Source organism: Phaethon lepturus, unplaced genomic scaffold (genome assembly GCF_000687285.1).
Source record: "Phaethon lepturus isolate BGI_N335 unplaced genomic scaffold, ASM68728v1 scaffold56522, whole genome shotgun sequence".
Lineage (NCBI taxonomy): Eukaryota > Metazoa > Chordata > Aves > Phaethontiformes > Phaethontidae > Phaethon > Phaethon lepturus.
In genome coordinates this window covers 1-14670 of record NW_010522511.1, presented here as the reverse complement: position 1 = coordinate 14670, position 14670 = coordinate 1, and the positions used below count along the sequence as shown (strand labels likewise).

General features: G+C 36.8%; 1 protein-coding gene across 1 annotated transcript; it reads right to left on the bottom strand.

Annotated features, from left to right (window-relative positions):
- Positions 1–1595: 1595 nt before the first annotated feature.
- LOC104616724 (serine/threonine-protein phosphatase 6 regulatory subunit 3-like) lies at positions 1596–11245 on the bottom strand (the record flags this gene model as incomplete). Its single annotated transcript, XM_010281823.1, has 6 exons — positions 1596–1718; positions 5111–5261; positions 6255–6361; positions 8220–8373; positions 9812–9930; positions 11115–11245. Coding segments are annotated over 6 exons (785 nt in total), but the record flags the coding sequence as incomplete, so codon positions are not given.
- Positions 11246–14670: the final 3425 nt, after the last annotated feature.

Here is a 14670-nt window from a genome sequence, read left to right as displayed (position 1 = left end):
TATATATATATATATATATATATATATATGTATTCTGAATTCTGATTTTCAGAATCATACCTCTGTTTATACTGCAAGGCAAAAGTTATTCCTGGAATTGCTTTTAATTAAGCAAAATCCTCTCTCCCTTCAAAACATGCTCCCATTCAGAACATCCTCAGCTCCCCAACAAGAAGGCAGCATGCACAGCCCTGATCCCCAAGCCCTGCCTGGCAGGAAGAGGAGCAGACCTTATGGATTACTCAGGGTTTAGTAAATACACATCTGGGTTTTCCTTTTACAAGGGTTTTCTTTGAGACAGCACAGTTCCTCTGGGTACCCTTGAATTACATCTAAAACAATGTTTTAAAATGGCAGCATACCACCCTTTGCCTCAACACCAAAAATCAAGGCTGTGGGATCGTATCTGATGTTCAACAAGCCATTAGTTCTGCTAGGAAACCAGTAAACTCTTGCTTAGATATTAAAGTTCTTCTGAATACCTAGGTTCCAGAGCAAGGTCTTCACTGAATACTGCCTTCAAGGGCAGAAATTTCCTCCCCTGCTTTAAGCTCCTCATTGTTTCAGGCTTTCAGGATAAAGATGTATCCGTGCTATGACTAAAATCTAGAAACTAGCTCAGATATGAAACATCTGCATTAAGCATTTCTAACGTTTTGTGATTAACGTCACTCTGCATGCATTCGATTTTGGTGAAGCAACACTAGACTTAAGAGTTGATTGCGTATGTTTCCATACCATTGTAACCTGGGAGGCAAAAAACCCCCAAGCAAGTACTTCAATAGGAAATGAAACAAGAGGTATAATGTCAAATGCCTTTTTTTGGAGAAAGCAGTACTATCTGATAATTGACGAGAAAAATTTATACAAAAGCAGCTTTCTCTGTTTGTCAGTAGTCCCCTCAGAATTGTATCATGAATTATTATTCTCCAAGACTGCACTAGTAGCCAAGCTGCCAAAGAAAAATGTCTTTTCTCCAATAAGTATGCTGAGCAATCTGGGCTGCTCGATATTTCAGGCAAGTATTACTTGAAACAAATTATTTATGTACTTTGAAAAATCTCCTCCAATTCTACAAGTATTCAGATTAATACCTGACGAAGAGAAAGCTGCAAATAATAACTGATTCATGATCAAGCAAGCATGACTTAGGGCACTATTTCCTTTCCATACAGCTGCACTAGCGGACTGCCCCCAAACTGTTCTGCAGCACAGAATGAAAAAATGGTAGACTTAAGTTACATACATTTGCAGGACAAGGTAAAACTTACTCCCCTAATATTTTTTTTAATCATCATTTTCATAAGTGTATCAATTCACTATTCTAACTTGATATCACAAAACAGAATGGGGATATTTACAACACCCTGCAAGACAAATAGTATAAAGCAAATACATTTTTGACAACTCAAGATTCTTAGAATCAACAGAAAATATAACTTGTGAGAATTTTGTAAAACAGATGCAAGCACATGTTTAGATTGAGCTAAAATCAGATTAACTAACAAGAATTCATTAATCTCTTTAAATCAATCCTGTAGAAAAACATGCGAACTACTATTTAGAGGATTGAAAGCATCCTTGAATGTAGTTACCTCTGTTCTGGACTGCCGTTAGTAGGCTGCAAAGCTGAAGAAGCCTCTTCTGCAACCTCTGCATTCTCTTCTACTACATATTTACAAGAAGCATCCTGCGAGGTAGACAATTTTCCTTCCTCACTTAAAAAAAAAGGAAAACAAGTTATTTAATTTTTAAGTGTACTTATAGGGAAATTTCAGGGAACAGGAGAAAACTAGGAGACGCGTCCGTATTTCACATGCAAAATGGATTTTAAGTTATGATTTCAACATGAAGATCAAGCACATGGTTCTAGACTTTACAAACACCTAATAATGCACCAGTGTTTACATCCATTAAAACTTGACTGGATAAAAAGGCAGGAAAAACAGTGATTACAATTAAGATCAGAAAGGAAAAAAAGGAATGTGTGATGCCTGAAGTGGTAACAATCACAGTCATGATCCTTTACTATACATACCGATAGGATTTCAATACTCTGATGCCAGAAGTATGCAAAAATGGAAGGAAGAAAGTATAAAAGAAATTCAAAATTCCCTCATAAACTAGCATTAATAAAGTCTGTCCATGAAATATATCAGCAGAATCATTAACTCATCACCATCTTTATTAAACTCCCTAATAACTCCACAGTGAAATACGATGTATGGGTTACTAAGACTGCAGCCCAATCTATTTCATGAACTTCCTCTGAGACAAAACCATAGCTCAGTGAAAAAGCAGTACACTCTCACTACATAAAACATTACCATGTAGCTAGGCAGCCTCAAAAGTCATTAGCAAATACTTTTGTTCTGCCTCTAAATTGAAGCTTTTCTGCCTCTATTCCACGCCCTCCCACACCATTATGAGTGCACTAAAATACAAATTTGACCATATATCTGCCAGAGATAGTTATAAGGTAGCTCTGAAGTGGACACAAACATCAATCTTATACCTCTGTGGCAACAAATCTATTTATGTAAGAAGTCAGGAACATTTTAAAGGCACTTTCCTCTGCTAATTCTTTTTCCTACTCTTACAGTTTTCCTTTCAATGGATCCTTTAAATTTCAGTAAATCCTTTTCTTTCCTCCCATGCCTCTTTCTATCTGCAGAGCCTGTAAAAACACTGTCTTTTGCATTGCAATCTCTCCTCACAATCCACTTTTCCCCATCTCATTCGCCTTGATACTCTTTGTATTTGTTCAAAATAAAATACTTATAAACATCACCATCAGAACTGGTCTCCTAATTTTTTTATTTTTTAAAAAAGAGTCAGTAGTCTCTGCTATCATTCTTCCCTTCTCATTTTCCATTTTGAACAAAGTTCAGAAACTACATTTTTGTCCTTTGTAGCTTTCTACAAATTAACTACTGCACTTACGATGCTCCTCCCCTGCTCAATATTGATTTGAATACTATCAACATTCTATTGGCAAAAACCTATATAAAACTTGGGTCTGGAAGCATCCACTTTGCCAGACATACTGACCAGAGTAGAACCTCTTCTCACTACTCTAATTCTTCCTTAATCTAGACTTTTTTTCCCCCCGTCATTGTTTTAGATACTTCTTCCAAAGGAAATACTACTTTTCTCTCCTATTTGTTGTTTTGGCATATTTAAAAGTCAGTTTAAAGAAAGCCACGTGAGCATTGACTCAGTATGAGGCCACATACCTCTATCAGAGTAGAACAGTCTCCATATTTAAAACCTCACCCTTCAGCCATGTCCAACATTTCTTTAATCTGCCTTTTCCAAATCAAGATCCCAGAGCCTCCATTGCTAGAGGTTTTCAAAATGTGATTGGACAGAGTGCTAGATAGTGCTAGTGCATCCAGGCTCCCTTTCCCACAAAAGACTGGCACAGATGATCTTTTGAGCTCCCTTCTCACCTAGGTGATTCTATGATATTGCTTCCCTTTGCACCTCTGTGTCCTTTTAACTACCAGAATTGAAGTGCTTACTCCACAGCTCAAGTAGGTAATTCTATGAAGGCATGCAGGAACTGCTACCACATGCTGCCTCCTCATGTTAGTTTTTGCACCAATATCAGAAGTCACAGAACTTTAAAGTGCACGTGAACTAAAGCAGTTTAAGGAGAAGTGTAAAAACACCATGGAAAACTAAATCCAACTGTAAACTTTTAACACAATAGGAGTGCAGACCATATAAAAGCGTTCCCCAAAATACAGAATAAACTGGAGAGCAGATGCACCATTTACTAAGACAGCAAGGCACTATGGGTCCATGCCACATCAGTCTGCACTGAGTCACAATCCTCCTCTAAACTGGTTTGGTTCAATTCCTCTAACAATGCCATTTGATTTATAAGTGCTGTGCAGCCATAAATGCTCCCTCCTCCGTCTTGAAAAACATCAGAAGTCAGGTGCCAAAAGAGATGAGAGTTGTTTATTGCTTTGATAATCAAAAGGATGGAAGCAAGAGCGGCTGAAAACGTTTCAATTCCTGAACCATCCAAAATGAACAGCACTTATCTACTACCACTAATGGGACAGAATAAAATTAATTTAAAAGAAGGGCAATGTAAGGACTAATACTGGGAAGTTTCTTCTACTGAAATAGACCAGGATTTTAAGCAACTTCCAAGACATATGGACAATTCCTTTTCACTATTTAAAGCTAGAATAGGGACAGATATTAGGAAATTATTTTAGAAGAATGAGAGGAGGGTTGCATGCCAAAATGCTAGTAATATGTTCTGATTATCAAGATGGAGCAGGGGGCATGACACACCAGCTTCAATCAATAAAAGCAAAATTATTTTTGTAGGCCAGACTGTAGCCTCTGTTTCCCTACATACATGTTTGATACTAAATAAAAAACACCTGACCATTAAATCCAAGATCACAAGATCTTAACAGACACGATCTCAAGTAGACTAAACAGAAATGTGCTTTATCCCATAAAAGGATGGGAATATCACAATATTGATATATGTAATATGGAATATAACCATATTGTAAGACAGTTATTCCTGAATCAAACACTTTGTATCAGAAGATACCAAAATTAAGGAGTTTGCTCTTCTGCTTATTCTAGAATTCTATGTGCCACCTGTAGTCCAGAACAGATTTGACACCAACAGTGATGACCCAAAACGTCTCATGAGTTATTCTCAAGAGCAGTGCCTAGCTAGCCTTCAACTTGATGTCCTCCATCCTCCAGGATGAGAGGGATAGAATTCCAATCCAAATCTAACAATTCTATGCAAAATTAAAAAAAGGTTAGCTATGACATTCTATTAACATACAGTTAATTGCACAATTGTACATAAAAAATGCACAATAATATGCATCAGGGTCATAAGCTATTAAGTCAGTCTTCTGCTGAAATTAAGGCTTGATAAGGAAAGTCATATGTTATAGTAACCAACTAGAAGTAAAACTTCAAAACAATTACTTTGGAAGAAGGTTTCTAGTTAAAGCCTCAGGAATTATCACTTGCAAAGAATTCTTTTTGATGACATATAGTGTTCCATCAACAATGATTATTTTACAAGGGTGGGAAGACAATAAATAGGTATTCTCACCTTTTGAAAACAGCCGTTTCAGTTTTAGCATCTACAGTAAGACTCAGTGTCTCCTTCATGCTGCCATTCATTACTGTTTCAGTTACTTTGTCTGCATTTTCTACATCATCCTCTCCATCTGAGCTGGCCTCCATAGCAACACTTCCTGGGGCTAGATATATAGAAGTAATTCAGTACATGGCTGGTTATATTTCTATTTCATGAGTATGCGTTCAAGCCAACATAACCAGAGCAATATTTTTGCATTTTTGTACATTTGTTGAATTCTCCCCTACAGAGAAAGTCACCTTTGTGCGATCCCCCACTATACACATATATAGAGCATAAGTACTCCTTACAGATGGCTTTAATGAAAAGTCACATTCTGTAACCGTGGGGTTTTTTTGTTTGGTTTCTTTTTTTTTTTTTTTTTTTTTTTTTTACGGTTTGCAAGCCACTTAATGGTTTAGATTGACAATGGTTACCGCAATAAGTTTGCCTGAACAAGACCTTAGTAGGATTATAGTCATGTATTATTTTTTGGTAAAAATTCATTATACAAGCCCACACCATACAAATCTGACAATAAGTTTCCAAGTACAGACAAGCCTTTTAGAAGTTGCCCTCTCCCTGGACTTATATGCGCTTCTTGTTCTGTTTGTTAATAATATATACAAAAAGCTAATTAGCACATTTGGCCTTTAACCAGTTCATACCTGTAGAAGAAAGAATTAGTGTAAGCATAGCAAAGGTAACTTGGAAAGGAATGTGCAGGAAAGGGAAATTGCCATGTAGGAAGAGCCTATTGCTACATAGGAAGAGACCAGAGGCCACAACTCTTCTTGGGCATCAGCTCAGCTAACTAAGTGCTGACACAGGTGAGGATTCCCTAACAGAACACACTTAGCTTCTCTGTAATGCTTTTCTGTTCATGACATGCAGGCTTTTTAGAGGTAACAGTAATACTGGCTCCTCTGTTTTAAATAGGAAACTATTTTAAATAGCTCAGTAGTTCTTTGACAAGTCATTTTCATTACCTGGCAGAACAGCAGCAGAGCCAGATGACAGGTCTCTGGAAACCTAAATTTTAAAGTTCAGGGAGATCTTTCTCAGGTACAACTCTTAAAAATCAATCTGTTTACATTTCTGAATGCAGCGTACTTACTCTCCAGCTGTGTTGCAAGAGCAGTTACATTTGCACTCAAGGGATCAATTGGGTCTGTGTTTGTTTCCATTTCCACAGGAGAATTACTTCTTAGGGAATCTTTAGAGCTTCAAATACAAAGTAAAAAAAGCTTTAGAAACATTTCTGAGTAATAGAATGAAACATTCTTAAACCAGTATTTTTAGTTCTATATCAAAGTTATGAGGCCTATAACTCCAATGAAACTGAATGACGGCAAGTTTGTTTGTAGGAGTCTTTGGAAGACATGCTAAACAGAAGTTTAGTAATGCAAAATTCACCAGAACTGAGCTGACTGACTATACGTTTGGTGGTGGTTTTATTTTTTACTTGTTTTATTTGGTTTGATTACAAGCAGTAGTGGGCATGCCCTGGTAAATAAGGCACACAAGTATCATTGGCTCCTTGCAGCATTTCCAGCATCTTAAACTGACTTCCTAAATGCACTCCTTGCAACTTGCAAGATGGTTCTCTGCTGAGTCTGCCAACACAGTCCTCATCGTCCGCTACAAAGGTGATTTTACTACCTAATCATATATACCATAGAGCTACAAGTTCTTCATTCTGAAGAAACTCAAAAGACAAGATTTGGCCACTTGAAACACTTCTCACCATTTATAAAATGTCATTTCTATCCACTAATGTGGCAACTCCAAGTCTTTACCTTCTAAACCCGTAATTCTGTTATCAACTTACCTGCCTCAAGCATGAAACAATACACTGTTTTATGTCAGAAAAATCGTACTTTTTATATCTGAGCTTTAAAATGCCCAGACACGACAACTGAGAGCCAGATGTATAAAAGGAAGAGTTTTCTGACTGGAGAAGCAATCAGTTCTTGAGGGCTAGTATTTGGCAACTCAAAATTTACATCTACATGATTAGGTACTGACACAGAGGACTTCAGTTATTTTTTTTATGTCAAAAAAGGAAAGTGCATCTCAGGCATTCTCAAAATAGCACAAAACTGCCTAACCTAGGTATCACAGCTGCATAACCAGATGAGTTTTTAAAAACAAGAAAAACCCAAAAAACCCAAATCAAACCTATTTGTTTTATAACATCCATAAACGAGAATCATTATAGACATTTTATGACCTTTACATTCAACAGTTCATATTAAGCCTTTCACAGGGTTCAGTCTACACTAAAAAAAAAAAAAAAAAAAAAAAAAAAAAAAAAAAAAAAAAAAAAAAAAAAAAAAAAAAAAAAAAAAAAAAAAAAAAAAAAAAAAAAAAAAAAAAAAAAAAAAAAAAAAAAAAAAAAAAAAAAAAAAAAAAAAAAAAAAAAAAAAAAAAAAAAAAAAAAAAAAAAAAAAAAAAAAAAAAAAAAAAAAAAAAAAAAAAAAAAAAAAAAAAAAAAAAAAAAAAAAAAAAAAAAAAAAAAAAAAAAAAAAAAAAAAAAAAAAAAAAAAAAAAAAAAAAAAAAAAAAAAAAAAAAAAAAAAAAAAAAAAAAAAAAAAAAAAAAAAAAAAAAAAAAAAAAAAAAAAAAAAAAAAAAAAAAAAAAAAAAAAAAAAAAAAAAAAAAAAAAAAAAAAAAAAAAAAAAAAAAAAAAAAAAAAAAAAAAAAAAAAAAAAAAAAAAAAAAAAAAAAAAAAAAAAAAAAAAAAAAAAAAAAAAAAAAAAAAAAAAAAAAAAAAAAAAAAAAATTAAAGATACCACAGCCCAAATTCTGGTCAAAGACCAATATTAAAGGATCCAAATATTCTTTAAAAATCCTCTAAAATAATGACACACTAGAATCCACCCATCCTACAATGATGAGGTAGATCATATAAAGACATACTGTTACAACACATGGTGCCCTTTGGACACTATACACCTTGTATTCCACCAGAACACTATCAACACAGGCTTGGGTAGAGACGGACACCCCAAGGAAATCAAAGGGCTGCTGTCATTACATTTAGTAGTGAAGAACTTGCCCTGAATGACTAACATTCTTACCTCAAAGGGGACGTGAACTCTGAAAAGGAAGCCCAGCCAGTTTCTTTTGCTGGCATAGGTTCTTCTGTACTCCACACATCAGAGCCAACAGAATCCAGATTGGCACCATGTGCAGTCTCCATGGGTACATCAAAGTTAGCTGACCAGTTTGGTGCTAAGAAACGATCAACAAGTTCATTAGGAACAAATTTAAATAAAGAATATGAATGCACATATGCCCAACACACTGATTCTCTATATGTACTTTCCAAAAAGAACAGCAAAATTCAAAACTAGACTTTAAAGCACATGCAGAAGAATCAGCTACATACTGTTAAAAAAATGAATGCATTCCCTATAGTAAGGCAGAATTTTAAAAAACAGTAATTCTGGTATTATTCTGCTAGAATATTCTGCTAAAAATTGATATAGCTTATCTGAAGAACAAAAACAATAAACCATACCAGATCACAACTATAATTCCACTTTATTCTTTAAAATAAGATCAACATTTGTTTTCATTTTTCAAAACTAATTTCTACATTGATTAAAAAAATCTTAAAGAGTTTTCATCCCTTTTTCAGTTTCCTATGCATGTTTTCCTGAATATAAAAAATGAGCATGTCAACTTAGGTATGAGCAGTCTCTAAATCATTTCTCATGCACTAACACCACTGCTAAATTTCAGAAAAGTTTAAGGCTTTTTGCAACTTGAAATATTTATTGGGATTTTAAGTTTTGGAGAAACCGTGACATAACAGCATCTAATTTAGGATAGGTCAATTCAAAATACTTCACCTACCCAAGGGAAATATGTTTTTCATTAACACTTACATACAAAAAAACAGGCTGAAAAGGAAGCTCTGACTAGCAATTAGAAATTCCAACCCAGGCAGATATGGGAGGAGACCCACATGGATCAAAACTTGTTTGACACACAGATGCCAACGACACCAATCTGACAAAAGAAAAGAAAACCCTTAACTTTTCCTTCTATTTTAATTTATTTCCTTACATTCTAGATAAACACAGGGCTTTTACCTACAGATATTGCCAGTTTCACTAAAACCAGTTTAGTCTACTGCTTTGAACGTGAAAACTTTTAAACCAACTACATCAGTTAAAGTTCCACTTAGAAGTCTACCGATGTGCATCTTTCATTCACACATGAAACCAAACCAATAAAAATTCACTTCGCTTCTGTAGGAAGTCTTTTAAAAGAGCACTGTTAGATGAAAAGTTGGTCTGAAAGGCTTCCAGTAAAAATAACCATAATCTAGGTTTGGAGATTAACAATTTATTAGTTTTGCAGTCATTCAAGGTATAAGAGATTACATTTCATCCTTCCTTATCTGATTCCTCCTTCTCCTTTTTTTCTTGAAGAGTAGAAACATGAATTTTAGAGACATTAAGTAACTTGACTCAAGACTCGTAAGGAATTCAAACTTCCCAACATTTGCATGCTCTATTGCAAGCAGTCTTTACAGTGAGAAAGACTACTTTATTAAGATAATTGGAATAAAAACAGTGAAGAAGGAAAATTCCTACAAAATAAGTCTACTAGATCTAACGCTTTCCTATAACTCAAAGCAGTTGGAAGAAAAGCTACGTACGTTCACTTAAGTCTACTTCCATTTTGTCCTCTATATTGGTGTGCGATTCAAACAAGTCTTGTTTTGTTCCATCCTCTTCTTCAGAATCTGTACTTTCTTCACTGTCCGTACTGCCCGAACTTAAAATACAAAGAGGTTATGTGTTTAGTATCAGACCCTGGGCACAGTGAAATACTGGACGGTTTGAGGTTAAAGAGAATTACAACAGCTATAATTTCTGATAGATTAACTGAGGTATAATTTGTTGGCTGTTAGTATTCCCCTCATTTCTCTCTCAAAAAAACAAGGTTTAAGGTTTTTCCCTTGATCATGTAAAAGAGCTATCTATTTTTCCTCCATTTGCAAGTAAAAGACAAAGACTGGTTTTACTCCTGCCATGCAAAAGGGAGAAGAAAAGGAAAGTAAGGAATCAGATCTGTGTGCAGAGATTGTTGGTCTATTTGGTCTCTTCACACTAAAGAGAAGCACTGAAATATACAACTCTCTTCAACGCCAAATCTAAAAAGATATAACTTGATTTATTTTAAAATCTAACAACAAATCTATTTTAAAATCTCCCCAACTGTATTCCAGTCCATTCTCTTTAACTACATACATACTTTAAACCCTATGGGCATCTCTCCCTTCCTGGTGAGTGCAACTAACACAAAAAGCAAGGTTATGTGAGAAGATAAGGATGTCCCTGAAACACGTCACATTAAGTAATCACAACATCATCAGACAAAATAACTGATTTTGTACAGAAGGTATTAGCGACATGCGTTGCAAGGGAAGAAGAGATCAGGATCGTGACTCAAGCCACAAGAAGGTTAGAAAAGCCAGGACTAACCCTGGGACAAAATTCAGTATCAAGGGAGGGTGCACAGCCCTGAGAGTTTTGTGGACCAGATGCTCCTTCCCCTCAATGCAGCTTCCTATGTAGTTTTGTCCACAACCACAATGCTACTACAGAGAGGACAGCAAGGTCTACAGAGATGTGGAGCCGGACAGCCTAGTCTAAAGCAAGAATGACTGACCAGGTTTAAAAGCAGAGGGAAAAAATAAGCAGTAGGGAAAAAAACCCAAACCAATCTACAAAAACTGAAGTGCAGGAAGAGCTGAGTAGGCAGGGCAGCTGTTGCCATCTTCTACAAGTTATGGCTAGAAGACAGATACTAGAGCCATCGCCCTGCTCATTTCTGCACAGAATGGAAATAGCTAGTTATGCTGGACAGCCTGTGCTAACAGTCAACTTGAACGAAAAGACATTCTCAGTAGTGAGGGCTCACTATACTGCTACTTGGATGAAAAACACATTTGTTACCTGGAACGCCTCTGGGACTCCGGTGTAAATGCGATATGTTTTTCTTCCCAAATGTCTTCTTCATCAGAGCCACCATCATCAAACTGCTGTATCCGCTCCTTACAGCATGCCTCAAACAAGGCTATATTACCCTAAATACAGCAAAAGTATAAAATATGTATTTGTGATTAATCATTCAACTTACATTAGTATACATTTTGGAAATATGACTATTCTGAAGAGAAAAATAACTGGAAATCTTTTAAGCCATTCAAGTGGGGGGGGGGGGGGGGGGGGGGAACAACACATTTCTCTAAAAGCAGCTTGTAAAAAAAAAATATTCAGTGATGCTTGTTTTACTCAGCTACTAATAAGCTGACTGGACCAAAGAACAGCTAGGAGTTTCCATCAGTTTAACAATGGCATGAAGGAATGACATTGAAGAACTTTTCACATAACCAGACCACCAAGTACTCCAGTTTTATCTTCTGCAGTTCATTTCATCTCAACTGACAAATAATATCTAAGTTTAAAGTCTCTGTCCTTACTTTCCTGTCACCACAATCTCACTGGAAGACTGAAATAGCTTCTACCCATAAAACACAAGTGTGCAATATGCACAAATAGGATCCAAGCCTGTTCTTGAACCTGGCCATACAAATTAGAAGCAATTCTGTTTCACTGACCAAACAACAATAGTGACTTCCGGTTAGAAAAACCTCGTGATACAGGAACAAGGTAGGGTAGTTATTTTCCAACAATTACATATGAAAGGAGTAAATATAACAACTACCAGACAAACTCTGAGGTCACACCAAAGTTTAAGAGACAGTAATTTTTCTGACGGTATAGGAACACATACTTACACTTTCATTAGTATTGAGGGTAAAGTTGATGTCTGAGACCCGATCAAAAGAAACACTACAAAAAAAAAAAAAGCAGAAGTATGCAATAAAACAAGATGTTGTATTATGACATGAAGACATTTCATTTCTCTTAAGTTTCTCATTTTCCAATAATCTAAAAATATAACATTAAAGACTAAGTAATTTCCAACATAAAACATTCAAATTCCACACTGAGGATGCCTGGCATTCATATGATTCTTCTAACTGTGAAATATTTTAAACAAAAATAAAAAACAATGTTGTATTTACCCAATACTTAACAGTGAAGATGCAACAAGCCTAAGTAAGCATAACTGAAATGCCATACGCAAATCTCAAATACTTTACTGTTATGCACTGGAAAAAGAAGTAGGCATAAAGAATGTCTAATTTGACTGTGGTCTACCCTGACACAGCTCAAAATCCTGCAAAGATCTGTTTTAGCAGTTCTTACACCTTCTAACTGATTTCACCACTCTACAGAAGGACCTTCTCAACAGGAAGAGAGAAAGTGAAAAATGTAATATCAAATTCTGTTTCTTAAAAAAAATTAATCTCTTTTTTAAGCCAATCAGTGTGAAGTTTTTTTCCAAACTGAACACTAAATATTCGGCTTTACACATCTTCACATATTAAGCTATTGAGCAGTTTTACTAAAGTAATTACAAACACATCTTAGACTAAAAATAATATTAGGCAAATTAAATCTCTAGGGGAAGCAAAAAGAAACAGAGGAGGAAAAGATGAGAAATACTACCAAACTTTCCGAAGAGTTAATGTATTCTTTCTCTAGCCACATATAGCAGTGCATTCAGCAGCGCACATGCTACTCTTCCTCTAATCCTTATTGCATTACAAAGTAGGGAACAAGGTAAGTGGTCTAAAGGAACCTAAGTTAAGAGTGACTGAATTATTGTGCAAGTTACCATCTGAATTCCTGTACAACAGTAAGCACGTAATTTAAGCTGTAATTGACTCTTGCACAAAAGGCGTAATTTGAATTAAGCTGTAGTTAAAGTTATGTTAAAGTCATGAATACATCATCAGTATACTCATCACAAATCTCAAAAGATCTGCTTACACAAGTAGTCGTTGTCTTTCCACCAAGACCATACACTACCAAAGGCATGATCTTAAAGGAATTCCCCACTCCTATTCCTTGCCAAAATCCACTTGCTTCTAACAAAATTAAAGAGTTCAGCCAACTGATTACTACCCACTGTTGGTCCTACAGGTTGGCAACGATGAGGTTGCACTAAGAAGCCCAAAGGCAATTAAAAAAGCCTTCAGAGCACTGGGGTGATTGGTCAATGGAGCGGGAGCACAGGCAGTGTTCTCATCAATCCCTTCAGTAGCAGAGAGGAACACTGAAAGGAATAGGAAAGCACACCTGATCAACACATGGCTCAGGGGCTGGTGCCGTTGTCAGAATTTTGGGGTTTTTGACCACGGGGTGGTTTACAAGGCACCGAGCCTCCTCGCAGCAGATGAGTGCAACTGTCTCCAAGGGGCAAAAGGATTCTTGCTTATGAGCTGACAGGCCTCACTGAGAGGGCTGTAAACTAGATTTGGAGCGGGAAGGGGATAAATCCAGGCTCACTAGAGATGAGTCTAGGGGTGGTGTGCCAGAGTTGAGATCGATAGCCCAGCTCAAATGCATCTACACCAATGCACATAGCATAGGCACAAAACAGGAGGAGCTGGAAGCCATTGTGCAGCGGGACAGCTATGAGGTGGTTGCCATCACAGAAACATAGTGGGATGCTTCTCAGGACTGGAGTGCTACAATAGGATGGCTATAAGCTCTTCAGAAGGGATAGGCAAGGGAGGAGAGGTGGTGGGGTGGCTCTGTATGTTAGGGAGTGTTTTGATTGTATAGAAATCGAAGGTCGTGAAGACCAAGTAGAGTGCTTACGGTTAAAGATGAGGAGGAAGGCAAACAAGGCAGATACCCTGCTGGGAGACCACCCAACCAGGATGAAGAGGCAAATGAGACATTCTATACGCAACTGGCAGAAGTCTTGCATTTGCTGGCCCTTGTTCTTGTGGGGGACTTCAATCTACCAGACATCTGCTGGAAGTATAACAGAGCAGAGAGGCAACAGTCTAGGAGGCTCCTGGAGTGTGTGGAAGATAACTTGCTGACACAGCTGGTAAGTGAGCCTGCCAGGGGAGGTTACAAACAGGCAAGGACTGGTGAGAGATGTGGTGGTCGGAGGCCACCTTGGGCTTAGCGGCCACAACATGACAGTATTCTCAGATGTGAGGGAAGTAAGGAGAGGGGTCAGCAAAACTGCTACCATGGACTTCCAGAGGGCAGACTTTGCCCTGTTCAGGTCACTGGTTGAGAGAGTCCCTTGGGAGTCCATCCTGAAGGACAAAGGGGTCCAGGAAGGCTGGACATTCTTCAGGAAGGAAATCTTAAAGGCACAGGAGCAGGCGGTCCCCATGTGCCAAAAGAAGAGCTGGTGGGGAAGGCGAGCGGCCTGGCTGAACAGGGAGATTTTGCTGCGACTCAGGGAAAAGAGCAGAGTTTATCACCTCTGGAAGAAGGGGAAGGCAACAGCCCAGCTAGAGCTCAATCTGGCCACAGTTGTAAAGGATAATAAAAAATGCTTCTACAAATACATTAACAAAAAGAGAGGCAAGGAGAATCTATATCCCTTACTGGATATGTCAGGGAACATTGT